Source organism: Equus quagga, chromosome 11, assembly GCF_021613505.1.
Source record: "Equus quagga isolate Etosha38 chromosome 11, UCLA_HA_Equagga_1.0, whole genome shotgun sequence".
In the NCBI taxonomy this organism is placed as follows: Eukaryota; Metazoa; Chordata; class Mammalia; order Perissodactyla; family Equidae; genus Equus; species Equus quagga.
In genome coordinates, this window is record NC_060277.1 from 71,776,883 (window position 1) to 71,804,472 (window position 27,590).

At 43.0% G+C, this 27,590-nt stretch overlaps 1 protein-coding gene across 2 annotated transcripts; it reads left to right on the top strand.

Annotated features, from left to right (window-relative positions):
* On the top strand, window positions 1–26,267 carry CRK (CRK proto-oncogene, adaptor protein). Of its 2 annotated transcripts, none has more exons than XM_046675124.1 (3): window positions 1–373; window positions 9,824–10,359; window positions 22,172–26,267. In XM_046675124.1, exons 1-3 carry the CDS (start codon window positions 133–135, stop codon window positions 22,307–22,309), a joined length of 915 nt encoding a protein of 304 aa, XP_046531080.1. In that variant the 5' UTR covers window positions 1–132; the 3' UTR covers window positions 22,310–26,267. The 2 variants fall into 2 exon arrangements, with proteins under 2 accessions (XP_046531080.1, XP_046531081.1); XM_046675125.1 differs by having other exon boundaries at window positions 9,824–10,189; window positions 22,172–22,314.
* The last annotated feature ends 1,323 nt before the right edge of the window (window positions 26,268–27,590 follow it).

Consider the following 27,590-nt stretch of genomic DNA (forward strand, 5'->3'; position numbering starts at 1 on the left):
CCCGCGGCCGCCGCCGCCATTTCGGGCGCTGCTGTGAGGCTGAGACCCGAGCCGGTCCGCTGGGCGGCGGGGGCCGGGGCTGGAGGGGCGCGCGCGGCGGCGGCGGCCCAGCGTGTAGGCGCGGAGGCGGCCATGGCGGGCAACTTCGACTCGGAGGAGCGGAGTAGCTGGTACTGGGGACGGCTGAGCCGGCAGGAGGCGGTGGCGCTGTTGCAGGGCCAGCGGCACGGGGTGTTCCTGGTGCGGGACTCGAGCACCAGCCCCGGGGACTATGTGCTCAGCGTCTCCGAGAACTCGCGCGTCTCCCACTACATCATCAACAGCAGCGGCCCGCGCCCGCCGCTGCCGCCGTCGCCCGCCCAGCCTCCGCCCGGTGAGGGACGGACGGGACGGGACGGGAGGCCCCGGGCGGGGGTGAGGGCCGCGGGACGCCCCAGCCTGGCCGCCTGCTCCTCGCGGGCTGACCCCTACGAGGGGCGTGGGCAGAGGGCCGGAGTGACCGTGTCAGGGGGCAGCCTGCTGCCGGGGCTGGGTCCGCGGACGAGCGGGAGTGCGTGGGGGAGGAGGAGCCGCTGACCCAGGCCTCTGGGTGTGACTTGGGAGGACAGCCCAGGGGAAGGGGAACTGCCTCGGCCCCAGGGTGGGGCTAGCGCCTGGGCCAGGCACAAGGGCAGAGCCGGACAACGTGGGGACAAAGGACTGAGGGGGATGTTGGCACTGCGGGGGCATCACTTGGCAGCGGTGCCCGGAATGAATCCGATAATCCTACAAGTGGCTTTTTAGGCTTGAAACATTTCCTGCAGTGTTGGAGAGCCGGGTTTGGCTATACTCCCCTGGTGGCCTTTGGTAGGAAGTCACCGCATACTGGCCGGGAGGGATGGAGACACCCTCAGGAAACCGGTCAGCTTTTTCCTTTCTTGGGCATTTTTCCAGAATACTTTTACCGTCCTCTTCCCCCGAGGAGGACGAAGGTGGTGAGCTAAGTGCCTTGGTGATGGAAGAAAGCCCTCTACGATCAGCCCGGGATAAGTTGACGCCCAGCTGACTGTGTCCCAGAGAGCTTAGTGTCCAGAGACTGTCCTCCGCAGTTAGGGGTTCTAGTTTTCAAAGTGTTCAATGGAGAAAAGATTTTTTTCAGGAAATAAACCAGAAATAACCCAATGGAAACAATCCCTTTCCTGGAAGTGAATGGCTCTTCATTTTTCCTTGGACTTAAAACATTGTTGGTCTTGTACTTTAGGGCCTCTCCTTGCTCAGTAGGTTGGGCCTGTGGGCTGTGTCTTCCTAGATCTTGGGAACAGACCCCACCGAGCTGGTTCTCTGAGAATTTAAATTATCTGCACTGGGTCTTCCTTGCCAAGGATCATTGAGGTGTGACTGTCTTACCCATGCCCTGGGAGTTGTTTGGGGAATGCTAAGGAGGTTTATGCACATAGTACTTGAGATTTGCGAGGTACAGAGTAATTCTGAGGTTAGCATTATCTGCCTGACAGCGCCTAGAGTCCTGGTGCCTTCTCACCGCTCCCAGGCTGAAGCAGTTTCCTCCTGACCAAGCCAGTCTCATGTGAATTAGGAGGCTCCTGAGCCAGCCTTGCAGACATGCCCTTTTAGGATAGCCCTAACTTAGGTTTATTCACTCTGGCCAGAAATGGGGGGATAGTCAGTCTCTTTGTTGTTAACACTTACTAATTTTTAAAAAGAGTGTGAGATCTTTAGTCTACAAATTGTCCTGGATCTTTCACAGTCTAGTTGGTTTAATAGCATTATAATGTGTGATGGGAATACTGATGTAACATATATTTGCCCTAAACCAGGTATATTTTACTCTTTACCACCTGCATGGTATCTGGGTTTTTGTGTTGTAGTTCAGTGACATGATGGCAACCTGTCACCGAAGCTCGGTTCTCACCCTTTTGTATGTGTATGTGTTTTGTTGGTTGCAAAATTTGGAAATGGCAGCAGGCAGGTTTGTTTGAGCTTTCTTCATACCTTGGCTTATGACTTTATATGTCAGCGCCTGCCTGGATATTGAGCTCCACCTTTTCATAACACACATGAGTTCAGATCCTTGGCCTACGAGAGAAGGTGAAGATTGCCAGACTTTGTGGAGGGGGTGTGGAACCTTCATGGGCATCGTGGTAATTCTTCTTTGTGTCATGTACCCTCTTTTCACATAGGACAATTGACTCAGTTGCTGTCGTTATAAAGATATCTTATTCTTTGTTCTCCCCCTCCTCCATCAAGCTCTTTTCCTTTTGAAACCGCACAGAGGACTTTTTTGAATTTTAGAAAGGCATATACAATATTAATAGCTAACCTTTATTGACTTGATTATTCTATGCCAGGTACTTTGCTGAGTGCTTTATGTGCCTTGTCTCATTTACTGTCTGTAACAATCTAGTGAGGAAGGTCCTGTGATCTCCATTTATTAAGATATTTCCATTTTATAGATGAGGAAACTGAGAGTCAGAGATTCGGTAATTTACCCAAGGTCACACAGCTGGTAAATGACTGAGCCAGAATTTGAACCTAAGAGTTCTGAGCTGAGAGCTGACACTATTACACTGTACTCTTTTCTGTCAAAGCCAGTTTCGTTTTGAGATCTCAGCAGTGCACGTGGAGGACTGAATGCTTTTGTCTCTGTCCTAGGATAACAGGTTCTATTTAAAAACCAAAAGGAAAGGATTACAAAAAGAAACCCGCTTTAGTGTTCAGACAATATACATCTGCTATCCAAAAGTCAATGCTGAAGAGGCTTTTAAAATCCTTATTTGGCAAATTGAGTATGGAAAAATGAGCTTTTTGCTTAGGATTATATAGTATGTTTTGTGGACATAATACATAGAATTTGTATGGAATGGCCTAGATGTAGTTTTTAGAGACAGGGACAGAATAGACCAGGTATTCTCAGCCTTTTCCAGTGAGTCTATTTTAACTTACTGTAGGTGTTTAACTCCCACAGGCTACTGCTGCTGCCATGGCTGGGAACGCCCTAGCTGTGCCCCAGGGCCGGAGGGCACGGTTGGTCAAGTGTCGTGGTTGTGCTCTGTCAGGTTGGACCTCTAGCTGTGCCTCTAGGGAAGGCTTCGCGGTCCTAGTTTCTCCCTCTGGTTTCTTCCTCTTGGAACAATGAGCTATCACTAGACTTTGGCCAGTAGACAGTCGACAAAACTGAGTAAGGACCAAGTTGGGAGAGTAATTACAAGCTTGAACTCTGGAGCCTGGATTTGAATCTTACTTACCTGCCACTTACTAGTTATGTAACTTTGGGTAAGCTCTTTAATGTCTCTCTGCCTCAGTTTCCTCATTTGTGAAAGAGGGAAAAAGTAATACTGACTTCAGAAGGTTGTTAGGAGGATTAAATGAGTTTTAGTGTATTAAATGCTTAGGGGTAGGGCTGGCATATCATAAGTACTCAGTAAATATTAGATATATTAATCTTATGAACATAACTGTGAGGTTGTGGGGAGGAGTTGGAGCAAAATGGAAATCTGTTCTCAGCTTGAGAGGCTCACAGGCATGTGTGGGGTGGGTTGGCGAGCACTGGTGAAACAGCATGTCTTAGGGAGTAAGTGCCAGGGTGGAGGGGGGTGGGGTGCATCAGGAAGTGTGAAAGGATCTTGGATCCAGTACATGGAAATGGGGTGGCGCCTGCTGTTCCCTGCTCAACCCAGAGCCTCCCACCGCTTGCCCTAGTGGGTGAGGAGAGCATAAAAACTTGCCTCATTTTGGGGAGTTGGGGAGCAGAGGCTAAGGTGGTAATTGTGCTGCCTCTTCAAAGTGGTACTGGGCCCAGCCACTTCTCTGGAGATTCTGTGGGACTGCTGATTACCCACTGCCACCTTTTTGTACCTTCAGCTTCTGTGTCATTTGTTTACTTCGTCTTCTTTGCAGTTCACAAACGTGGTCCTGTGTCTTACTCTTCAGTATCAGAGTACCCCTCCGTCCAGTGGTTCCAGAGAAGTTCTTTAGTGAGCTACTTACGGATTTTACACCAAAAAAAATTCCACAGTAAAAGGAAGTAGGCTTATTTACTATGAGACTTCTCCAAGTCTTTATTATGCTCCTGTAAAATTATGACCCTCCAAGAGAGACAGGTATTGGATACTGGGTTTTAAAATCTATCTGACCACAGAACTTTTTGAGAAGCATCTTGAGGTTCTGTGAATTTTCTCTGGGAAATAGTGCAGCAGATTCTGGACTTTGGGACGAATTTAAAACTTCTAAAGGAATTCAGAGGTTTGGGGGGATATTAAACTGAATTTGCTTTTTTTTTTTTTTTCCTGAGGAAGATTAGCCCTGAGCTAACAACTGTGCCAGTCTTCCTTTACTTTCTATGTAGGTTACCACCACACCATGGCTGATGAGTGGTGTAGGTCCATGCCTGGGATCTGAATCTGTGAACCCAGGCCACCAAAGTGGAGCGTGCCGAACTTAACCCCTACGCCATGGGGCTGGCCTCTGAATTTGCTTTTTGTTGAGCACCTATAATTTATCAGCTACTTTTAGGAACTTTTTATTTTGAGGAAGATTAGCTCTGAGCTAACATCAGCCACCAGTCTCCTCTTTTTGCTGAGGAAGACTGGCCCTGAGCTAACATCTCTGCCCATCTTCCTCTACTTTATATGTGGGATGCCTGCCGCAGCATGGCTTGATGAGCGGTGCCATGTCCTCACCCAGGATCCGAACCAGTGAACCGCGAGCCGCCGAAGTGAAACGTGCGAACTTAACCACTGCACCACCAGGCCAGCTCCTACTTTTAGGAACTTTAGATAGGTATTTGGCCCCACGAGAAGCTAAATGACAGCTCATACAGCTAGTACATTGCAGAGCCAGAATTCATCAAACCCACTCAATCTGAATCTGCAAAGTCCTGTGCTCATATCCACTATTTTTACAGTTTTATTTGCTTAGGAGACCATGCATCTTGACACCTTTTTAGGATACCTTTTCAGGTGGAAGTCAGTGGCCTCTTTTTAGCGGACAGGTGGTAGGGAGTGTTTACTAAGCAACCTCTGTGAATACCATAGGCAGAGGAGAAGGAAGAGAGAGTGTGGGAATTAAGGGAAGAGGAAGTGCTGAAGATCAAGGAGAGGCTAATGATGGAGTTCCTGTGTTGCTACCCAGGCTGGAAGTGACCTGGCCTGTTTTAGCCCACAGAGCTCTTGGGTCTTCATAAAACCTTCAGGGAGTGGTGTTGTAAAAACTGTTGTAACCCGAGGGCTGAAACGCTTAGAAGTAATGAGTCGAGCACGTACAGATACATGTAGAAATAGCTAACTGCTTGCATTGATTTTGATTTCTGAATGTGTTAGTTCATAACTGCACTTTGCGAATCCAGCACAGGTTTGATTTAGAACAAGTCAGTGAGTTTTTCCAAGTCCCAGCTATGAGAACTCTGTCGTGGGTTCTGTTCTCTAGACTCACTGACTGTATCTCCTTCCTTTCCCGCCCTTCTATTTCCTGCCTTTGGCTGTTTGTGGTTGGAAGGAGATGAACTAGGGAAAAGGAGCCGGAACATATAGCTGTGGTGAGGTTTGAGCTTATGTAGGACTTAATGTGTTTTGTTCCTCTCCTTTCCCTTCTTCTGGAGTTTGGATCAATAAAGCTTTATTTCCTCATATATCTAACTGCCCCAGCAGTGTGCAAAAACAGCTCTTCTGTGGAATTATTATAGTGTCATTAGAATAGAAAAAGAATTTATAGGTAAAATAATGTCAAAGATTTTCCTTGGTGTTTTGCTTGTATTTCTGTATCTGTTGGGATTGCCCAGCCAAAAATAAAAAAAAAAGAAAAAAAAATCCTAGTGGGCCCAGTTGCTACCATGCAGCATTTGAACAAGAAATGAATTGAACCAACTTCCCACCTTTATGGCACATGAGCTACCAGTTTTTTTCCTTTCTGAATTCTCTCACTGATCTTTCTAAGGGACTTGGCTTAGTGGTCTTACTTGTTTTTGTAAATGCTGTCCTCCCTGCCATAAAAACACATTTCACTTGGGCTAGTACAGTAAGGGAGGAACTGTAACAATGGATGACAGGGAGTGGTTGCCTTCATTCTTAGAGTGAAGAGTCCCTTGGAAATGTTTAGGGATGGTCAGAGCTGCTCTTGTATTGTGATTTTGTTGTATTGGAGAACAGTTTGTTGTTTCTACTATTTTCTGTAAGAACACCTCTCCAACTGAAAGTGAAAGCCAGGGGAGAAAAAATAATGTCCTCCTAATACATTCTGCTTTCCCCACCACTCACCAACCACACTCTTTTGCCTTTGTAAGCCCAACTATGCCGTGAGCTTCTTAAAGCTGGGAACAGACTTTCATTTAACTTTCCCTCACTTCAGAGTTAGGTTCATTAAGAAAAATATCTAACACTTAACTCAGCACTTACTGTCTGCCAACCACTGTCCCAAAAAGGCGACTAGTGAAAACCATTTTGGCTGTTGAACCTTAGTGTGTAGTTGAGTAAACTCTAACAAGGGAGCTTTTCTCCCTAGGTGTCATCAGGACCTTTTTTTTAAGTCTTGGGTGCTCTGCGGGTGTGAGGGTTCTCCCTACCACTCTGTCCTGGAGGCTTTCTTGACCAGGCAGTGCTAAGTAGGTTTCCTTGGAACTCACATGGACCATGTCCTCAACCTGGTTCTGCTGGCCGGAAGGATCACTGAATTAACTTGGTGGTGGGCAGGGTGGCCATGCATCTCCTTGCCTACTAGACTTGACTAAGAATGACTCTCCATCAGTGATCCACTTTAGTGAAGGGAAACTCCAGAATATAGCACCACCATTTTCTGGTCTGGTCCTAACCAAAATCGTCTCTCCAGTCCTGCACTTGGAGCTAAGGTTGTGTTCTGCTGGTACCTGATGAGTGTTTGCCATAGACGGGCAGTCCTGGGTCTGGGCATCTATTTCAGCGTCTTGAGTTGGAAAGAGAACCAGCATTACTGAGTGTGTGCTATTAACCTAAAACAGCTTTCAGCCATGAATTCCACAGATGGACTTTAGCAATATAAGAAATGTGTAACTGTCCTTTAAATTGTGTCTTGGTGTCTCATCATTTATTTTGGTGAAAAGAGAAGGTAGTCATCAGTATTCGTTCTGTATTAAGGACTTCTGATTAACTTCCAAAGTTTATCTTTTCACATCTCCCCAGTAGTGAATTTTAAATGTACTTTTTCTGGTCATTCTGTAAGAAGTGTTTTCTAAGATTGAACGGAATAATTAGGTTCCATTTTTTTAGAGTGGCAAATTAATTTAGACTACTGGGCTCCCACAGTGTTCCTATTTCATAGCCTTAATCGCTACGGCTTTTTAGATGAGTGGGCCAGTGTTAGTAGGAATAGAGAGGGTCGATTGGCTGTGTTCTCTTAACAAAGGACTTGAATAAGTAACTTTCACAAAAGAAGTACACATAGTCAATAAATATGAAAAACATCAAACAATCAAAGATGATATTTAAAAAGAGATAACATTTCTCCTTATTAAATTGGCAATGATTTAAAAAATGCTGTTTTGGCAAGGATATGGAGGAAATGGGAACTCATAAACCACCGGTGGGAGTATAAAATTGTACAAACTTTTTAGAGGGCAATTTGGCAACATAAACCTTAATGTTCTTACCTTTTGATCTAGCTATTGCATTTCAAGTTCATCCTAAGGAAGTAATAAAAAATGTTCATTAATAGATAAGAACAAAAACCCTCAACAGCATTGTTTGCACTAGTGAAAAGTTGGGAGTACTTTATAGCCATTAGAAGTCATGTTCTTGAAGAATATGGGGAAATTTTTGTTGTATAAAATAAAATGTTTTTATGTTATACTGGGAAAACAAGATAGACAACTATGGATAGTAACCCAGTTATAAAAACATATATATATTATTGACATATATACACATACACACACACATATATATATATATATACACACACACAAACATATACATATATATTAAAATCTAGGAGGTTATAACTCACAATGTTAAGAGTGTCCTGTGGCAGGGTTAAGTCTGATTAAAAAACACAAAAAACAAACTCCACATAAATCAGTTTTCTGTAAAGCTATGTATTACTTTATCTGGAAATCAAAAAGTATAAAGTCCAATAAAGATGATTTGATATTTTGGGTGCTTAGCCGAGTGTAAGTTAAAGGTTTATATTCCTCATTAGAAATTGTGTTTCTGGGGCGGGCCAGGTGGCGCAGCAGTTAACTTTGCCTGGTCCACTTCGGTGGCCTGGGGTTTGCCGGCTTGGATCCCAGCTACAGACCTACATACCACTTGGCAAGCCATGCTGTGGCAGCGTCCCACATATAAAATAGAGGAAGGGGGCCGGACCCATGGCCGAGTGGTTAAGTTCGTGCACTCTGCTTCAGCTGCCCAGGGTTTCACTGGTTTGGATCCTGGGCACGGACATGGCACTGCTCGTCAAGCCATGCTGAGGCGGCGTCCCACATGCCACAACTAGAAGGACCCACATCTAAAAATAGACAGCTATGTACTGGGGGGCTTTGGGGAGAAAGAGGAAAAATAAAATCTTAAAAAAAAAAATGTAGAGGAAGATGGGCACGGATGTTAGCTCAGGGCCAGTCTTCTTCAGAAAAAAGAGGATTGGCAGCAGATGTTAGCTCAGGGCTAATCTTCCTCAAAAAAAAAAAAAATTGTGTTTCTTATTTTGAACCTATATACGTTCATTTATTATCCTTCAATTCTGGAGTCTCAGGATAGAGAGGGAAAACATTCTGAAATATGCCCTGTGTCTAGAGACACACACGTTTGTGCCATGTGAATTTTAAGCATTCCTAATGTGTCTTTCCCTTGGACCCTGTGTTATCAGAGGTTGAGGATTTTAACACTTCTTCATTTTCCCAAGCACCCTCCTTTACCTTTTTTCATGACCCGTTTGCTTCTAAGGGAGCAATCTGGTTTCCATGTTTTATTTATTTATTTAAATTTTTGCTTATTCTCCCCAAAGCCCTCCAGTGCATGGTTGTATATTTTAGTTGTGGGTCCTTCTAGTTGTGGCATGTGGGATGCCGCCTCAGCATGGCTTAATGAGCAGTGCTAGGACCATGCCCAGGATCTGAACCAGTGAAACTCTGGGCCACTGAAGCAGAGCGCATAAACTTAACCAATCAGCCATGGGGCTGGCCCCTCCATGTTTTAAGTGAAGACCTTAGGAACTGATTTTTAAACAGTTAGCTTCTTAGTTTCTCCTTTTAGGCTCCTTGGTTCTTTGCCTCATTAAGCTTTTTTCGGCAGTCAGAAATGAAATGGAGATTAGCAATCGTAGATGAAAAAGATAGACTTAAAACTTTTTTTCCTTAGGAATTGTACATTTCGAGATGTGACGAGAAGTAATGTATGAGCCTAGTGTAGATACCAAGTTCTTCCCATGTCTTCCTGGGATAGCTGTTGGAACGTATGAAAAAGGAGAGGTTGCTACATTTCCTGAGGTTGTAAAGAAGATTGCAACAAAACCTTTAACCTTGTACTACTCTGTAAGTGAGATAGCAATAGAGCATTTTGAAAGAATGAACAGAAAGTCTCCTGTTGCTTTGTCCGATCCAGTGTGGGAGCATGTCCTGACTGACCTGGTCTACCATGGCCGCCTCTTCTTCTCTGCTGCAGGTGCTGATGGGCATCTTTCTCGGGGGATGTTTCAGCTACAAAATGTGATTGAGTTTACTATGAAGAGAAGGGGTTATTTTTTCCTGATCTTTTTTTTCCTGATTAAATATTGACTAAATTTGTGTGGGAAATGTTTAAAAAATCTGCATTTCATCTCCAGTGTAATACATCTTTAAATAATACCCTTCTCTGTTTTTTTCCAGGAATGAGCACCTCCAGACTCCGAATAGGCGATCAAGAGTTTGATTCATTGCCTGCTTTACTGGAATTCTACAAAATACACTATTTGGACACTACAACATTAATAGAACCAGTTTCCAGATCCAGGCAGGGTAGTGGAGTGATTCTCAGGCAGGAGGAGGCAGAGTATGTGCGAGCCCTCTTTGACTTTAATGGGAATGATGAAGAAGATCTTCCCTTTAAGAAAGGAGACATCCTGAGAATCCGGGATAAGCCTGAAGAGCAGTGGTGGAATGCGGAGGACAGCGAAGGCAAGAGGGGGATGATTCCAGTCCCTTACGTCGAGAAGTATAGACCTGCCTCCGCCTCAGTATCGGCTCTGATTGGAGGTAACCAGGAGGGTTCCCACCCACAGCCATTGGGTGGGCCGGAGCCCGGGCCCTATGCCCAACCCAGCGTCAACACTCCGCTCCCTAACCTCCAGAATGGGCCCATTTATGCCAGGGTAATCCAGAAGCGAGTCCCTAATGCCTACGACAAGACAGCCTTGGCTTTGGAGGTACATAATGTGCAAAATGTAGAAAGAAGAGATCTGCTACAGGGTCTCCCTTTCAAACCTCTTAGAGCTTTGTAGGAATGCTGAATACAAGCACCAGCATTGTGATGTTGTTGTAGATGTCGAACCGTTAAGTACTGATTTTGACAATTAATGTTGGGTTTTCTCTTTTTTATAGAAAACCTGTATTGGAATGAGTAAGCTTAAAACTGTATAACTGAATGTTCTGATTGATCTACTAAACATACTTTGACTAATAACACTACCTGAATTCACAGAAATTAACCTAAAATATTTTTTCTCATCTACGTTCTAATCTCTTTCTTTCTATCATTGTCTGAAATAAGGTGGGCTCACACAGGTTTAAGTATAATAAGTGGTCTTTAGGAAAGCCCTTAAATGGAATTTTCCCGCAAAAATATAATATTTTTACTTTAGGGGGATGGAGTTCCTTACCATTGATTGATTGTGTTCATCAGGTAAGAATTCAGGGGTAATAGAAAAGCATAGTATAGATGTGAAGAGACACCTACCCAAAAATATTGATTCCAAGGAGCAGCAGGTTTACTTAGTTTTTGTTGTTTAATGCATTTTACAGGCAAGAAGCCACTTCCTCCTGTGGAGTAAATTTTTGCCTTTTACTTATTTTTGCCTTGGTAGCCCATCTCCTCTTGCTCAGCATTGCATTGTGTTTTTTCCTTTATTCCTCTTTTTCTCTTTCCTCCTCCCTCCTTCTCTCTCTTCCTTTCTGAGTTGTGCAGCTAGTGGTTCAGCATAAAAACTAGTACATAAGTGGCATGCTATCCCACCTTTCAGAGCCTACTGATATGGTAACTTGAATTTCAGCAAGTAGGTAACTTTCATTAGCACAGGGTGAAGTTATGTGAGCACAGATTAGCAGAGAATGAACAAAAGTGTATTCTTGTAAACTAAAATCACTAAATTTTGTTTTCTTTGGCTCATGTTTATACACAGGGGAGTAGGAGCTGCCCTCTGTCTAAGGGGGAGTGTTAGCCCACAGAATGAGCTAGAATTTATTTGAATCAGTCTCCGATATTACTGGATTTGAATTTTTTCTTTTACATTCTAGATAGTGGATGCAAAGGAGGGTTAGTTGAGTCTTATACGTCTGACTGAAAAAATGTGTGTTTTTAAAGTGTGTATTTTTTGAGATCATGTTGTGATTTAAAAGCATTGTGACCCTTGGGCTGGCCTGGTGGCGCAGTGGTTAAGTGCGCACGTTCCACTTCGGCGGCCTGGGGTTTGCCGGTTCGGATCCCGGGTTTGGATCCGGGGTGCGGACATGGCACTGCTTGGCAAGCCAAGCCATGCTGTGGTAGGCGTCCCACGTATAAAGTAGAGGAAGATGGGCACTGATGTTAGCTCAGGGTCAGTCTTCCTCGGCAAAAAGAGGAGGATTGGCAGTGGAAGTTAGCTCAGGGCTAATCTTCCTTGAAAAAAAAGTATCGTGTCCCTGCTTTAATGAAAAATGAACTGTATTTTGCCTAGGTCACATCACTTTTTTCCCAATTAGAATTTGGAGGATAAGGAAAACAGAAAATTGTAGTCTCATGTTTTCATTTAATTTCAGATGATAGCATCCAACACAGTGCTGTGCACATGACAGATGTGACTCTTGACATTTATTGCAGCACTGGGCTGGAGTGTGAAAAAAGCATTCATGGAACAAGCCAACTAACACCAAAGAGAGAACAGTTATCACATTAGTTTTGCTTCCATTTGCATTTCCTTTCTCAAAGAGAATTGTTTTTAATGCTGCCTGCCTTGATTAGAGACTTTAGTGCTCAAAAATGATTGAGCTGCTCTTCCTGCTGTGAAACATAAATCTTGTGAAATAAAGATTTGAGTAGAAAACTAGTTCATGATTTCAGTAAGTTTTCTTTTTTGGTTGGTGGTTTTGAGCCACATATGTTGATTGCTGAAGATGACCTCTTTCAAGTTAGTATAAATACCCTTATTAGTTTAGAACACCTTACATACTTTAAAAAATGGTGTTAGTTTAGCATCATAGAATTCTAGAGCTGGAAAGGACCTTAGATATCCTTATTCATCATATGAAAAAAACTGATGTTTAGACAGATTGAATGGGTTGTTCAAACTAACTGGAAGTGGAAATGTGGTAAACTAAGATCTACCTTGGTGCCTTTTCTGCCATACCCAAATTCAGTCTGATTGGTTTTTTTGTTTTATAAGGTGCTGCTGCCTTCCTCAATGCACGTTTTGTGTGGTTTCATTGATAGCATATGCTCGGTTGTACGGTCTATGCAGGAAGGCATAGTTCTCCTTTCTGTCTCTGGTTTTTCATAGGAGCTGATGCCTAGACCCTGTTGAGATGAGTCTGGGAGATGAGATTAGGAGACTCTGACTTTTTGACTGTAGCATTCTAGTAAGAAAAACATTCATTGCTGTGTTTGACTCACTATAAATCCAGATCTGTAGACTAGCAAGGTACGTTTTAGTGGAGTTTTAACTTGAAATTGATAGATTAGAATCATTGCATTTTAGACTTATGCAGGACCCTGGAGAGACTATATTAGACCAGCAGTCTTCAGACTGCTTCTCAGTGTCCTGAGTTCCCAGGAGTGCCCGGGAAGAGGGGGAGGCTGAAGAGGATGCAGGGCTCTGGGTTTCTTCCCTTGCTTCAACCAAAGCAACTGTTTTTTTAACTGTGTTATATATTGGGGTCTCTATAAGATTTTCTTTGAAGAAAGGGTTTCTGTTCTTTAAAAAAAAAAAAAACTTAAAAAGCAGTGTTCAAGGGGCTGGCCCGGTGGCGCAGCGGTTAAGTGCACACGTTCTGCTTTGGCGGCCCGGGGTTTGCCGGTTCAGATCCTGGGTGCGGACATGGCACGACCTGGCAACCCATGCTGTGGTAGGCATCCCACATATAAAGCAGAGGAAGATGGGCATGGATGTTAGCTCAGGGCCAGCCTTCCTCAGCAAAAAGAGGAGGATTGGCAGCAGTTAGCTCAGGGCTAATCTTCCTCAAAAAAACAGTGTTCAAGAACGACGTGCCTTCACCTTACTGATGGATGTTTCCTTGGTGGTGTATTTGTTGTGACCAGAGTCTCCCACTACAATATAAGTTATTAGATATTTTCTCTTTTCCCACCCACTAGATTTTTCTAGGAGGGATGAAGGCTGTAGAAAGAAGTGATTAATTCTAGCTAACAACCAAAGTAGGGGTATCCCTCTGCCCACTGTAGTTCTCTGAGTCAGTCAGCCAGCCATATTCTGGAGGAATATAACTGACCCAAGACAGACACCATCTGTTCCATCCTGGAGCTCCTGATGAGGACAGATTTTAAACAAATTCAGATATGCTGAGTATTTTGAAGGAGAAGTATTGGAAATGACACTAGAATAGCGCAGAGGCACCTTTTGTTTTTTGATCTTAGATTTGATCAATACTGGAAATAACACTAGAATAGTGCAGAGACACCTGTCGTTTTTTGATCTTAGATTTTTGTTTCAGGGCTTCTTGGGAGCTGGAATAGTGATAAATCTTACCTTGTAAATTGCAGGTGTTAAAGTTTATTTTATATCTCTATAGATTGTCCAGAACAATCATGTTATCTTTAAATGTGCTAATCGGGTGACTTCTAGTCTCTGATTCAACCTGGCATTTTGCCTTTGACAGATAACAAGACTTCAGAGTAACCAAGGATCTTCTTGGGTGTGCTTAGGCATGGACCTGTTCATCAGAGCACAGATGGGGAAGGCGTAAAGTGCTTTGGGTCCCTGATTATATGCAGCACTGGCTACATCAACTCCACATCTCCCCATGTGGAATTCTGTGAAGCTTAAGTTGTTAAGGCATTTTGACCTATGTAGGGAAAATTGGAGCAAAGGCCCCAATTTTCCCTTTGTTGCAGGTGGAAAAAAAATGAGATGGGAAGGTGTAAGAACATGTGTGGCAACTCTTTGTTATGTGCAGTTTGTCTTTTTCTGGAATTGTAGCTATAGATTTTTTTACTGTTCATTGAGGCAGGTGTCTACTTTCCCTCTCCCTTCCATCCTTTTTGGACATCTTCATTTCAAATCATGGAATCTCAATGGGAAGAGACTTTGCAAGTATCTAATCTAGCCTCTCAGGCATTGAAGGCAGGCCCTCTGGTATCTTCACAGATGATTTTTAAAGATTTTATTTTTCCTTTTTCTCCCCAAAGCCCCCCAGGACATAGTTGTATATTTTTTTTAGTTTGGGTCCTTCTAGTTGTGGTATGTGGGATGCTGCCTTAGCACGGCTTGATGTCTGCACCCAGGATCCAAGCTGGCGAAACCCTGGGCTGTCTAAGCAGAGCTCGCGAACTTAACCACTCAGCCACGGGGCCAGCCCCCAGATGATTTTTAAACATCTGTTTGAATATCTCTACTTTTGGAGAACTTGCTATCAACCAAAACAATGTAGTTCAGAGTTTCCAAACTTTCTTGGTTCATAGCATCCATAGTGTCTCAGTAATATTTCACAGTTCTCCAGGCCAAAAGAAATATCCAACAGTTGCATTTATTAAGTAGGTAGGTTCAAACAACTTAAATATTTATATCCTAATAACTTAGTACTCATTCGAAAAAAGTAATGAACACAATTGAAAGAAAACAATATTTTTATGTTAATCTTAAATAAGTACAATTACTTAACTAATGAGATGTGTACAGCTGTGAGACACAATTTCTCAAAGCTTGGGATCATATTGAACACTGCCACCCTCACTTCCTGTTCCACACTTATTTTCATGAGATGCTTGTTGTTTTTTTTATCACTGCGAAAACTCAGCTTTGCAAAGATAAGACATCTGTGAAAGGAATGTGGTGTGATCTAATGTCAGAATTGTCAACTGCCTTGAGATAGTAGTTCACATGGCATAACAGGTGTCAAGTATTACTGTTTTCCTCAGAAATTTAAAATATTTCATGGCACCCCTCTGAGTTTCCTGAAATGCCTCTGACACTGTACAGTTTGGGAACCTCAAGTCTAGTTCATTATATTAGTTTTTTAGAAAATTCTTTATTTTAAGCTAAAATGTACCTACTATATGTGATCACCTCCCCACCTTTCACCAAGGGGATGGAGAACTTAGTTTCAGACATTATCAGTTGTTGAGCTACAGAAGATCTTCTCTGCCTTGGACTAGAACAGGGTAAAACCCGTCTTCCAGGATTTGGTGGGATGCTTTTTCTCTTCACCTGGAAGCCTACCTGTTAAATCTTGAAGACCTGCAACTTTCCACCAGTACAGCACATGCCCATTTCAGGCCATTTCTGAGGCACATGAATCATTAAAGCTGAACTGTCCTCGCTTGTTTCCATTGATTTGGAAGACTGTAGATAGGCCCTAAACATTACCTATTCCTTAGATCAGGGGTCTGCAGACTTTTTCAGTAAAGGGTTTTATGGGTCATACAGTCTCTGTCACAACCACTCAACTCTGCCACTGTAGCAAGAAAGCAGCCATAGACAAAGCAACAAAGGAGCTTGCTGTGTTCCAATAAAACTATTTACAAAAACAGGCAGCAAGGGGGCCGGCCCTGTGGCCGAGTGGTTAAGTCTGCGCACTCCGCTTCAGTGGCCCAGGGTTTCGCCGGTTTGAATCCTGGGCGTGGACATGGCACCACTTGCCTGGTCATGCTGGGGCGGCATCCCACATGCCACAACTAGAAGGACTCACAACTAAAAATACACAACTATGTACCAGGGGGCTTTGGGGAGAAAAAGGAAAATAAAATCCTTAAAAACAGTCAGCAGGGCCAGCCTGGTGGCGCAGCGGTTAAGTGCGCACGTTCTACTTCAGCGGCCTGGGGTTTGCTGGTTCGGATCCTGGGTGCAGACATGGCACCGCTTGGCAAGCCATGCTGTGGTAGGCATCCCACATATAAAGTAGAGGAAGATGGGCACGGATGTTAGCTCAGGGCCAGTCTTCCTCGGCAAAAAGGAGGATTGGCAGCAGATGTTAGCTCAGGGCTAATCTTCCTCAAAAAAAACAGAAACAGGCAGCAAGCTAGATTTGGCTCATGGGCCATAATTTGCTGACCCCTATCTTAGATTGCTGTAGTTTTCTTTCTTTCTTTCTTTTTTTTTTTGAGGAAGATTAGCCCTGAGCTAACTGCTGCCAGTCCTCCTCTTTTTGCTGAGGAAGACTGGCCCTGAGCTAACATCCATGCCCATCTTCGTCTACTTTATATGTGGGACGCCTACCACAGCATGGCTTGCCAACTGGTCATGCCTGCACCTGGGATCTGAACCAGTGAAGCCCGGGCCACAGAAGCAGAATGTGCACACTTAACTGCTGCGCCACTGGGCTGGCCCCTGCTGTAGTTTCCTTAACTCTTTTTCTCCTTCAGTCAAATCTTAAAATATTTACTAAATGCATTCTTGGTGTGTTTGAAAATGTTTGAGGACAAGGCCCCTGTATTCCATCTCTGTACTTGCTTTTCCCTGGCTTTATTTCTGTGAATTTGTGTGTTTCCTGCCCTGAGCTCCCTGAAATCTTGCAGCAAGTCTTGATCAAAGGAACACTGACAATTGTTGATGCCTTTCCTGTTAGATAATAGGGGCAAAACTAGAAAAGCAGTCACCTGGAGTTATACCGGCAAGGGCAGTCACACAGTTCCCTGATGTCTCCTGTTGAGTGAATACCAGAAATTAATGCCATTTGGGTTCCGATTTCCTTCTCATTATCACTGGAACTCACTAGTGAAGATCAACTGGGTGATCTTTTGCTCCTGGACCAATTCTAGATGTGACGACATATGCACCAAAATCGTGACTGTGGGAACTACACAGAGTTAGGGAGGAAACCAGTATTCATCAAGTTCCCTGGGAGTAGAGAAACTGAAGTAACCACATTCAATCCTCTTTACAGATGACACCATGATTTACTTGCAGACTTGCTCCTAAGGATGTGGCCAGGATTGGGAGGCTGAGGAGCTGACTGGATGCTGAAACAGTAGCTCAGTGGTGAAAGAATCATCACTGTCTCCTTTACAGGAGTTAGTGAGGTCTGCCTCGTGAAAAGAAAGGTTAACTGCTTTGTAGTGCTTCAAGTCGTTTGTAAGGTCTTTCTATTTTCGTTGGTAGGTAGATTAGGATTCTTTTTCCATCTACTACTTGAATTTTGAAATCAGTAGTGTTAGAACGATGGTTATTACTGCACTCACTGATTGGTACTTTGCTTTGTATCTTAAGATTGTAACATTTCTGGGGCAAGTATTCACTTCTGCTTTCTTTGTCTTTGAAGTAGTACACCAAGTTTCAAACTTATGTGTATCCGCCTCACCCTCTAGTCTGGCCTTCAGAAATTCTGCTTTAGTGTGTTGTTGCCTAAGAGGAGGAAGAGCACAAATCCTGATGCCATTTCCAACTTGAAGAGAGACCGCACTTAGTGGAGCACCGTGTTCTTGGACTGCCCCATCCTGCACTCCCTGCCCCACCCTTCCAAAGTGTTGAAGAGCTAGGGCCTCATATAGTCTCTAAGGATAGTCATGTTGCCTTTGGGACTCGTCTGTTCTTGACTCTAGGAGTCCCCATGTGTTTTGAATATTTTGGAGAAAAAGTCCATATGGTACGAAAGGTTATTTAATTTTAATAAGGTCTTCCTTGAAGTATTTGTACTTGAAGGCCACTTTAGGTAGGTTAATTAGCCCAATTAACTGCTTACAACTTTTCTCTTTTATTCATTTAAAAATCAGAATCATTTCAGAGTCATGGCATAGCCTTTCTTTCACCCCCTGGTGTTTGGACCTCTCTGCCAAGAACCTAATCAACTGTAAAAAAAAAAAATTTGGATTCCAGAATATGGTGTTGTTTTCCTGAGCCTTAACTCTCTAAGGTAGAACCAAGAGAGTGTGTACATTAGATATGGCTCTGATGTTGTCCAAAGGTCTAATCTGCATGCAATTCCTCCCCCCAGTAACATCTTGCCTCATAGGAACCTCTGCTCATTTCTCCCTTCGAACTCTGAAAGAAGAAAGGTCTGAGGTCAGATCATCAATTTTTGACCTGCTTGTGGAGAACTGGTGTGGTTCTGTGGTACTGATAACAGCAAGGGACTGGGCTGGTCCACATTTCACCCTACTCTTCACTTCTTGAGATGGCACCTGGGATGCTTAAGAATAAAGACAATATAACATTGAGAGAAAAGAGGGATGTTTAAATGTAGATTTTGGTATCAAGTAGAATGGTGTGCTTGAGGATGTATCCTTAAGAAGCATCTTCTACAAAACACCTAGAAAAGCTGGATAAAATATAACAAACATCCTTTTCTTTTTCACCTTTTTGTTTAGATCTGAAATCATTCAGTAAAATGTACTAATCCTAAGTATGCAGCTTGATGAGTTTACAAGCGTACACACTGTGTAATAACCTCCCAGACAAAAGTATAGAACATTTCCAGCACTCCAGAATGTTCAATTATGTCCCTTGTGTGTGTTTTTAATATCTATAAAATGATGGATTCAGACGTAACAGTTATTAGGTTTGTTAACTGGGATGTCATTAAACCAGTTTCTTAAAAGAAACTGCCCCTCCAGCCTGGTGGTGCAGCGGTTAAGTTCTCATGTTCCACTTCGGTGGCCCAGGGTTCGCCAGTTTGGATCCTGGGTGTGGACATGGCACCGCTTGGCAGGCCATGCTGTGGAAGGCGTCCCACAAATAGAGGAAGATGGGCACAGATGTTAGCTCAGGGCCAGTCTTCCTCAGCAAAAAGAGGAGGATTGGCAGCAGTTAGCTCAGGGCTAATCTTCCTCAAAAAAAAAAACAAGAAACTGCTCCTTTGTCCTGATCTGAATGGGAACATAACATGAATGGCAATTTAGATTTTTTTTTTTTTGAGGAAGATTAGCCCTGAGCTAACATCTGCTGCCAATCCTCTTTTTGCTGAGGAAGACTGGCCCTGAGCTAACATCCATGCCCATCTTCCTCTACTTTATATGTGGGATGCCTACTACAGCATGGCTTGCCAAGCGGTGCCATGTCTGCACCTGGGATTGAAACTCGTGAACCCTGGGCTGCTGAAGCAGAACGTGCGAACTTAACTGCTGCGCCACCGGGCCAGCCCCGGCAATTTAGATTTTTGACATGTGTGTACACATCCCCTCAAACATTTTTCTCTTTCTTAAGATTGGGGACTGACTTATATTATTCTGGGTCCAGCTACCAGAAGAGAGTTAGTATGACATGAGTGTTTTAACAGATAGTACAAATAAATACTAAAAATGGGGAAAAGAAGTTCTTTTTATTGACCTTAACATAAAAAGGAGCTAGCAGCACAGGGGCATTAATTCCAGTAACGTGTGCTGAGCGTGTGTGTGTGTGTGTGTGTGTGTGTGTGAAGGGTGGGGAGTCAAAGGTAGCTGACAGGTCAGAAACAAGTGAAGTTCACTAAGGAATAGTCAAATGTTATGGAGCTGTTGTTAAGCCTAGCTCTGTGCAACACTGCAAGAATTTTAAAAAGGGAACAAGTGAGGGGCCGGCCCCGTGGCTGAGTGGTTAAGTTTGCGCACTCTGCTGCGGCGGCTCAGAGTTTCGCTGGTTCGGATCCTGGATCATCAGGTCATGCTGAGGCGGCATCCCACATGCCACAACTAGAAGGACCCACAACTAAAAAAATATATACAACAATGTACCAGGGGGCTTTGGGGAGAAAAAGGAAAAATAAAATCTTTAAAAAAAAAAAAAGGGAATAAGTGAGAAAGTCTGGGAACGGGAATTGGGGAAGAAATCTTTTAGACTGTTTTTACTAGCAAGGAAATTTTCACTTGACATCCTGGTCTTCCTCTCCCCAAAGACTATGAAAATCTTTGCTTGTCATAGTTGGCCTGCGTGGATGTCAGGAACTTTGAATTGCAAGATTGCTGGGAATGAACAGAACCCTGTTGCTAGCAGCCTATAGGGATTAGATCTGCTTGCAAGGATGGGCAGGCAGTGTCACCCATCCCTCTTGTCCCCTTACACCATTACCCTTAATCTTTACAATATCAGCAGACCAAGCTACTGCTTTTCCTCACCCTTGTATCTTATCTCTTGTTTCTCTAATATTCCCTGGTTTCTGTCTGCCTTTCTTAGCATCCTATGACCCCCACAACCACTTTAGGACTCTGGTTTTCAGATAATTCTTTAGGAAATTACAGATAGGCCAGTAGGCAAGCTGTTTCCTCTCTGAGTGAGATCAGGCTAGTTCTAGAGAAGGCCCTGGGCCTAGACTTGAGTTGGCGTTGGCCTATCCACGTTCTTAGGGAACCCCTGAGCCCCTGGGAGCATAATTTGAAAGTTCCTGGTAGAGTAGAAAGAGTATAAATAGGCTTTGGAGCCAGATAATTCTGGGCTCAAATCCCAGCCCTGACACGGGCAGTGTGACCTCAGGTATATCATATAATTGCTCTGAACCTCAGTTTTCTTATCTGTAAAATGAAAATAATTCCTGTCTTACAGGGTTATTACAATGATTAGAAAATAATTTAGGGGCCGGCTCCGTGGCCGAGTGGTTAAGTTCACGCACTCCGCTGCCGTGGCCCAGGGTTCGGATCCTGGGCGCAGACATGGCACCACTTGTCAGGCCACGTTGAGGTGGCGTCCCACATCCCACAACTAGAAGGACCTGCAACTAAGATATACAACTATGTACAGGGGGTGTTTGGGGAGATAAAGCAGAAAAAAAAAAAAAAAAGATTGGCAACAGTTGTTAGCCCAGGTGCCAATCTTTAAAAAAATAAAAAATAATAAAGAGAAAATAATTTATATAAAATGCCCCTTACAACACTTTATGAAAGTTCAACAAATATTAGTTACTTAATAAAACCAAATGAACAGTTATGCTTAGAAACCACTTAATATGCTCAGAACTCAGGTGTTGGTAATTAAAGGACAGTCATAAAGTTCTTTATTCCGGTGACATCTGGGGCCTTATCTCACCATTGTTCAATATTTTGCCACCGAGTGAATCCATTCATCAGACTGACCTTGTCTTAAGTTTCATAGCAGGATAGAGGTGAGGTATATCCTAGATTGTCAAAACTTTACATTGCAACAGGAAGCTTTTTGTAACAGAAGCAAAAACATGATGTCCCATTATTATTAGTGAACAGGAACCAGGTGCCATTCAGGGAGCAGCAAGGTCTGTCATTACCTGGAGGGGTGGGATGGGGGGCTGGCATTCAGTGACCTACCAAGTAGAGCTTACTGAAGAAGCTGGGGGCTTTTCAGGCAGCTGATGGAATTTGGAGTTTTGGTCTATACCTCCCCAAGTGGGAAAAGCCTTGCCTTGGTATGCAGGTGATGGGAACACTTCATTTTCTGGGACTAAGTGAAGTATGCTTCCTGTGATTGCCTTCTGCTCTACAAGCAGTAGCAAGCCAGAATATGTGTATGAGAATGGGCTCGGGGATTGTGCTGCTGCTGTATGCCAGTGAGGGGAGGGGGCTTCTTCGCCTAGCGCAGGCCTGTGGGGCAGGCAGGAAGCTAAGGGTAGTGGGTACAAAGAAAGGGAATACTAGCTCACTTTAGTTGGGATTGCTCATCCAGAGACACTTGGGATTTCTGAAAAACAGCATTTTCTAGGATCCTTTCTGTTTTCTGTACTCTGTGTTTTTCTGCACTTCTGAAATCACTTCTTCCTTCTGCCTGCATTAACCACAGTAATGAGTCTGGTGGCTGGGGCTTGGGAGGCAGGGAATCGCCATTTCTGTAATGTCAGCCCTAGAGCCATCACGTGGGCAGGGTATGCCTAACCAGAGAATGGAGTTTTTCAGCTTGTGTTCATAACTGGAAATAAAGTACTCTCCTTATTCTCCTCCTGCAGGTCGGTGAGCTGGTAAAGGTTACGAAGATTAATGTGAGTGGTCAGTGGGAAGGGGAGTGTAATGGCAAACGAGGTCACTTCCCATTCACACATGTCCGTCTGCTGGATCAACAGAATCCCGATGAGGACTTCAGCTGAGTATAGCTCAACAAACAGTTTTGCTGACAGATGGGAACAATCTTTTTTTTTTTTTTTCCGATTGCCATCTATACAGTTTTCTTACAGATGTCAAAACAGTCTAGTTTATATAAGCATTCTGTTACCTGTGATCTTTTTTAGACTGAACTACTCCATCCCTAGTCTCATTTACCATATTCAGGGTACGAAACTGGAGGGCTTGTGTGTTAACTTCTGGTTTGGCAATTTTAGGTGGTAGCAGCCATGCCTGAGTGTATCAGAAGGGGTAGGTGTCTCACCTCCTTTCTCAGGCAGTGCAAATCAACCTGTGGAAAACTGATGGACAGGAGAGGAGTGTTGCACACTGCTTACCCTGATTTATTCAATGGTTTTGTTTTTATTTTGAAATCATGCTATCAAATGGCAATAGACTGTTTCCTTCCACCCCCATGAAGTAATCATGCACCGTGTGAATAGTACCCAGTGGGATTGCTTTTTCATTTATAGAACATGACCATTGTATGACTCATTCTGACAGTGCAATCCTGAGAATTCTGAGGACACTACTAGAAGCATTTGTCTTCCTTCCTAGTCAATGCTTCATTCTTTTTCTTGGGAATCTTTTAACCCTTGTCATTCTTTTTCCCCAAACCTACAAATAGGTTAATTCTCAAGATAAGTGTTTATTTTCATTCCAGATGACAAGCAGGACGTGCAGAGCACTTTATTCAGTGCATAGCTTTAAGCCAGTATTGGATTCACTGAGTTGACAACCAAACTCCCAGCTCTCTGCCTTCCCTCAAGGGGTCACCGTAGGTTCACACTGCTGCTGCAGCTAAATAGACTTCTGGCTAATGGGATCCAGCAGGGCCATTTCTCTTAAGTGCCAGTATCCTATTAGAATTCTTAGCTTCTACTTGGAGTGGAAGGACCAATCACTTAGAATATTCCATAGAAGGTTGTGGGGCCAAATTCTGCCCTTTGTTTTATGTGCAACTTGTATAAAAGTCAAGTTAAAATTACATGAGTTTGGGGATAAAGTTAATGCTCTGAAAAATGTTTGAACCAATCATGAATTACTTATGTATTATTCATTTCACGTGGCCAGAATAGTGCTTGAAGTAGATTGCATTATAAACTGCCTTCATTTTTGGCTCTTTTTCTTTCTATTCAAGTTTAGTTTACAAACTCTTTTAAGTATGAAATGGTTTAAATGTGGTCAGGTGCTCCAAAGAATACACTTCTGAGACCAAAAATGATCTAGGCTGTTTAGACTACAACGTGAAACTTTCAAAGTGAGTTCTCAGTCTAGAAAGGCACTCACTGGTCTATCGTGTGGTATGACCAATAGAAAAACCTTATATTTTGCTTTGGGCCTCATCTTAGAAAAGTAATGTATCTTTCTAATTGTTTTGCATAGGTTAATGGTTAATTGGGATTCTTTAAACATATACCAAATCATGGTATCCCAGTGACTAGCATAATGCCTGGCACAGTCAGTGTGCAGGTGTTTGTGTGAGTGAATGAGGGCTGTGCAGAAGCACGTTATATGGCACAGGGAAGCCAGCTGGCACAGGATTACATACATCATCACAAGCAAACTAATGAGTTGACGCTAATTTAATATATTTTTACCTCACACTAAGGTAATGCTTGATAAAGACATTAGTACTCGACTTTTAAAATGTTAGCACAGTGCTATGCACGTAGTGGGTGCTCAATAATGTTGAATGAACAGGTTTGCAATACTAGACTTAATTCCATCTGACTACTCTGTTAAATTTTCAGTTAGAGCATAGATACTGTAAAATCAAATACACATTAAATCTTGTTTTCTTGAAAGTATGACATCTTAAAATATTTGTAGAAAACCCTTGCCACAACTGATTTGAATGTTTGTATTTTCTTTTGACTTTGACTTTGATATTGGCCTGTATTGTTTCTCTTCCTCATATGTAATATTAGTGGAACATGCAACTCTACCCAAATCATAAGAATTTCTCAATGATGGGTTGTGCGAAGCCATTACATGAACTGTTGGGTTTGGATTTGGCTAGATGTGGCAGTTTTGGACCTTAAGAAATCAAAGGACTTCTTATAAGTATCTTCCAAAAGCAAATGCTAGAGTCCTATTCAAGTGTATATGTACATTGTCACAGAGCAAAGTAAACTGAAATTGGCTGCTGTATTTTATATAATCATTTCTGCAAAAGCCCATCTTTTGGATACTAATATTTGACATGGTTAGTTCTTATTAATTTGTTGGAATTGTTTATTGTTAATAATGCAAATAGATAATTTTTAATTATCCTTAAGTAACATTTCACTATTAATGGTTTGAAATGGGTGATAAGCAAAGCGATTTGAAATAAAATATGAACATGTGCCATTGTATTATAACACTATACACTTTCTTGACAGTTAAATTTTAAAGAAATGGTTTTTTTGTAGCATGTATTGTATATGTTTATAGTATATGTAGTAAATAAAAATATGGCCAAATGTTTGGCTTGGTGATCTTTTGAAGAAAGTAATCTTTGAATATTTTTCTCAAAAGAGCTAAATGTTTTATGCTTAGAGAATAAGGTGTGTGCCTTCAACAGCCTACAAACAATCATATAATCAGGTAAAGAAACAATTATGCACCCTCTGTGGGTCCTCATGATGAGATTAATCATTGGTGATATTTGGAAAGGTCTCCAGAAGTCATGAAATACTGACTTGAGGGGAACATAAGAAGAATGATTATGTAATGACCGGGAAGCTGGAATGATGTGGACAGAGAACATCAAACTTAGCCAGAAATGGTTATATGAGGGAGTAAAGAAAATAAGGATGTGGTAGGGAGCTTTGTAAAGCAAGTAAGAAGTTTGGATGTTACACAATAGGTTTTTTAGAGTGCTCATGTAGATATCCAGCATGATTTCTCCCTTTTTATGTGAATAGCACATTTTCAGGGTACATAATTTAGGAAATACCAAAAAAAAGGTTAAGCATGTTCTTCCCATCCTTTCTCAAAGCATATATATATGTATATACATAGACAGATACACACAGGATGTGAATATGTATACTTAAGAGGTTGACATTATACTCTGTAGTTTTGTGTCCTCTGGGTGGTGAAGTTTTAAAATGTAAAGGACAGTCTTTGCCAGTTATTATACAGTATTCTGCCTTGGATCCAAAATACAACATCTAGTTACTGCTGTAGACATAGCAAGGTGTGCTTTATTTAACCAAGTTAAAATAAAGGAAAATACTCCGAAGAGAGCCAACTTTGGCTTATACAAGCTTAATAGCAAGGTGATTTAAGCATGTTTCAACTTTTTATCAATAAAAAAATCAACTGCCAAAATCTTGTTTTAATATGTTCAGTGTTGCATAGCCTGGAGTGTTCATACCAGCTCTTATATTTCGTGACCTTGATCTTCAGATTAAATTTTATTCCTCTTACAGATATGAAGAGAGAAGAGGCCCCCTCCATAGAAGAAAATGTGGAAATAGTCTTCCTGAATTTGGCAGGAGGAGTCTAAGAATTTGGAGCTCTGCTGCCACACATATCCTGAAGAAGAGGAAATGGGGGATGGAGGGGGTGCTGCAAAGGAAAACTAGCCATCAAGAAGTAAAGTTCAGGGGCCGGCCCAGTGGCATAGTGGTTAAGTTCATGCACTCCACTTTTGCAGCCTGGGGTTCACAGGTTTGAGTCCTGGGCATGGACCTTGTCAGGCCATGCTGTGGTGGTGCCCCACATGCAAAACAGAGTAAGACTGGCATGTATGGTAGCTCAGGGACAATCTCTTTCAAGTAAAAAGAGGACAATTGGCAACAGAAGATTGGCTCAGGGCCAGTCTTCCTCACCCCAAAAAAAGTCAAGTTCAGAAAGAGCAGTGCTTGAAGATCCTCTAGGGATACAGGACAAAAGCAAAGAGAAATAAATGCACGGCCAGGCTAGCTCTTGGCCCAGGGGATGCCCTCAATATATCTGTGATTGGCCTGATTTATTACATTTTAGACCTGTGTTGAATCCTAGCAAAGTGGGCACTCAAATGTTGACTAAATGGTCAAAGATAAACTGGCTTGGAGAGACCTTTTCTATCCTACTTCAGTTGGGGAGATTTGGACACTTTAGCTTTTTGGGAATGGGCAGAATAGTTGTGTATTAGACATGTTCTGGTAAACTTGTTCAAAACCCCTGCTCTTCCCTTTGGGACAACTTCATGGGGTTTCTAGCCTCATTTCAAGCTGGTGGGGCAGGTGGGCTGCTCCAGGGTTTTGAGTACCATCAAGGAAACTAGGAAAGTGGAGGCCTGAGCTGAGGTCTCAGATGGGTTCTTCCTTTCTCCTTTATGCTGGGAAACTATGTTTTACTGAAAGTGAACATGAACTTGGTGCTGTATAAAAGTATCGTAATACTGCTTGTTGCATACCTCTGGACTACCCTAGTGTTTGCAGGATTGAGGTTCCTAGAGTTGCTCTGCCATTTGTGCAGGTTCCTATACTGACTCGGTGCTGCTTCACTCTCCTCCTGGCCCTCCAGCCTGACTTCATGGGTTCCCATGAGCCCTTCATAGCTGGGGGCCCTAACACACAGTCTTGGCTGCTTTGGCTAGTGTTGCCACAGTGTCCAAAGATTACCTACAGTGGGGTGATAGCAAGCTTAACCTCACCATCGTTTTGTAATTATTTGTTTTGAGAGGGTATCACAGGAACACAAGGATACCTCTACTGCCACAAAAAGGGGCTACTCTAAATATGAAGTATTCATCCATTATCACCAAAGGGGAGTTGGACTCCATATCTTGATGGTTATTTAGTTGGCAGGTTTAGCTGGTTGCTTCAGTGACTAGGAATTTTGATCAGATTACAGCAGTTCTAAGTGTGATAGCTTCTATGGAATGGACTCTGCCCGTGTGAATCTCACATTCTAGGCGTAACAGGACAAAAACCACATTCATAACTCCCACTGGGGCCCCTGGTGGCTTTCTTAAAGTACGTGTTTGGTCGAGGTCACCAGACAGACACCTTGGTGAGAAGATAGCACCGTTGTGTGAAAAGTAACCAGTAGAAAAAGGCACTCCTTCCTGTGTGGCAGCCCCATGCCAGGCTCATGCTTGACAAGTGCAGGCAAGAGTGGTTCGGATTACAGCCCCTCTTGCCTCCTCAACTGAGTGTCCTTGTTTGATACACAACTATACATGGTACTCAGTAAACATTAGATTTGATTATTGTGCTTAATGTTTCAGTTGGCTGCCTGTTTAAAGACGTCCCTTCCTCACATCCAGTGCAGCTCCACCTCCAAAAT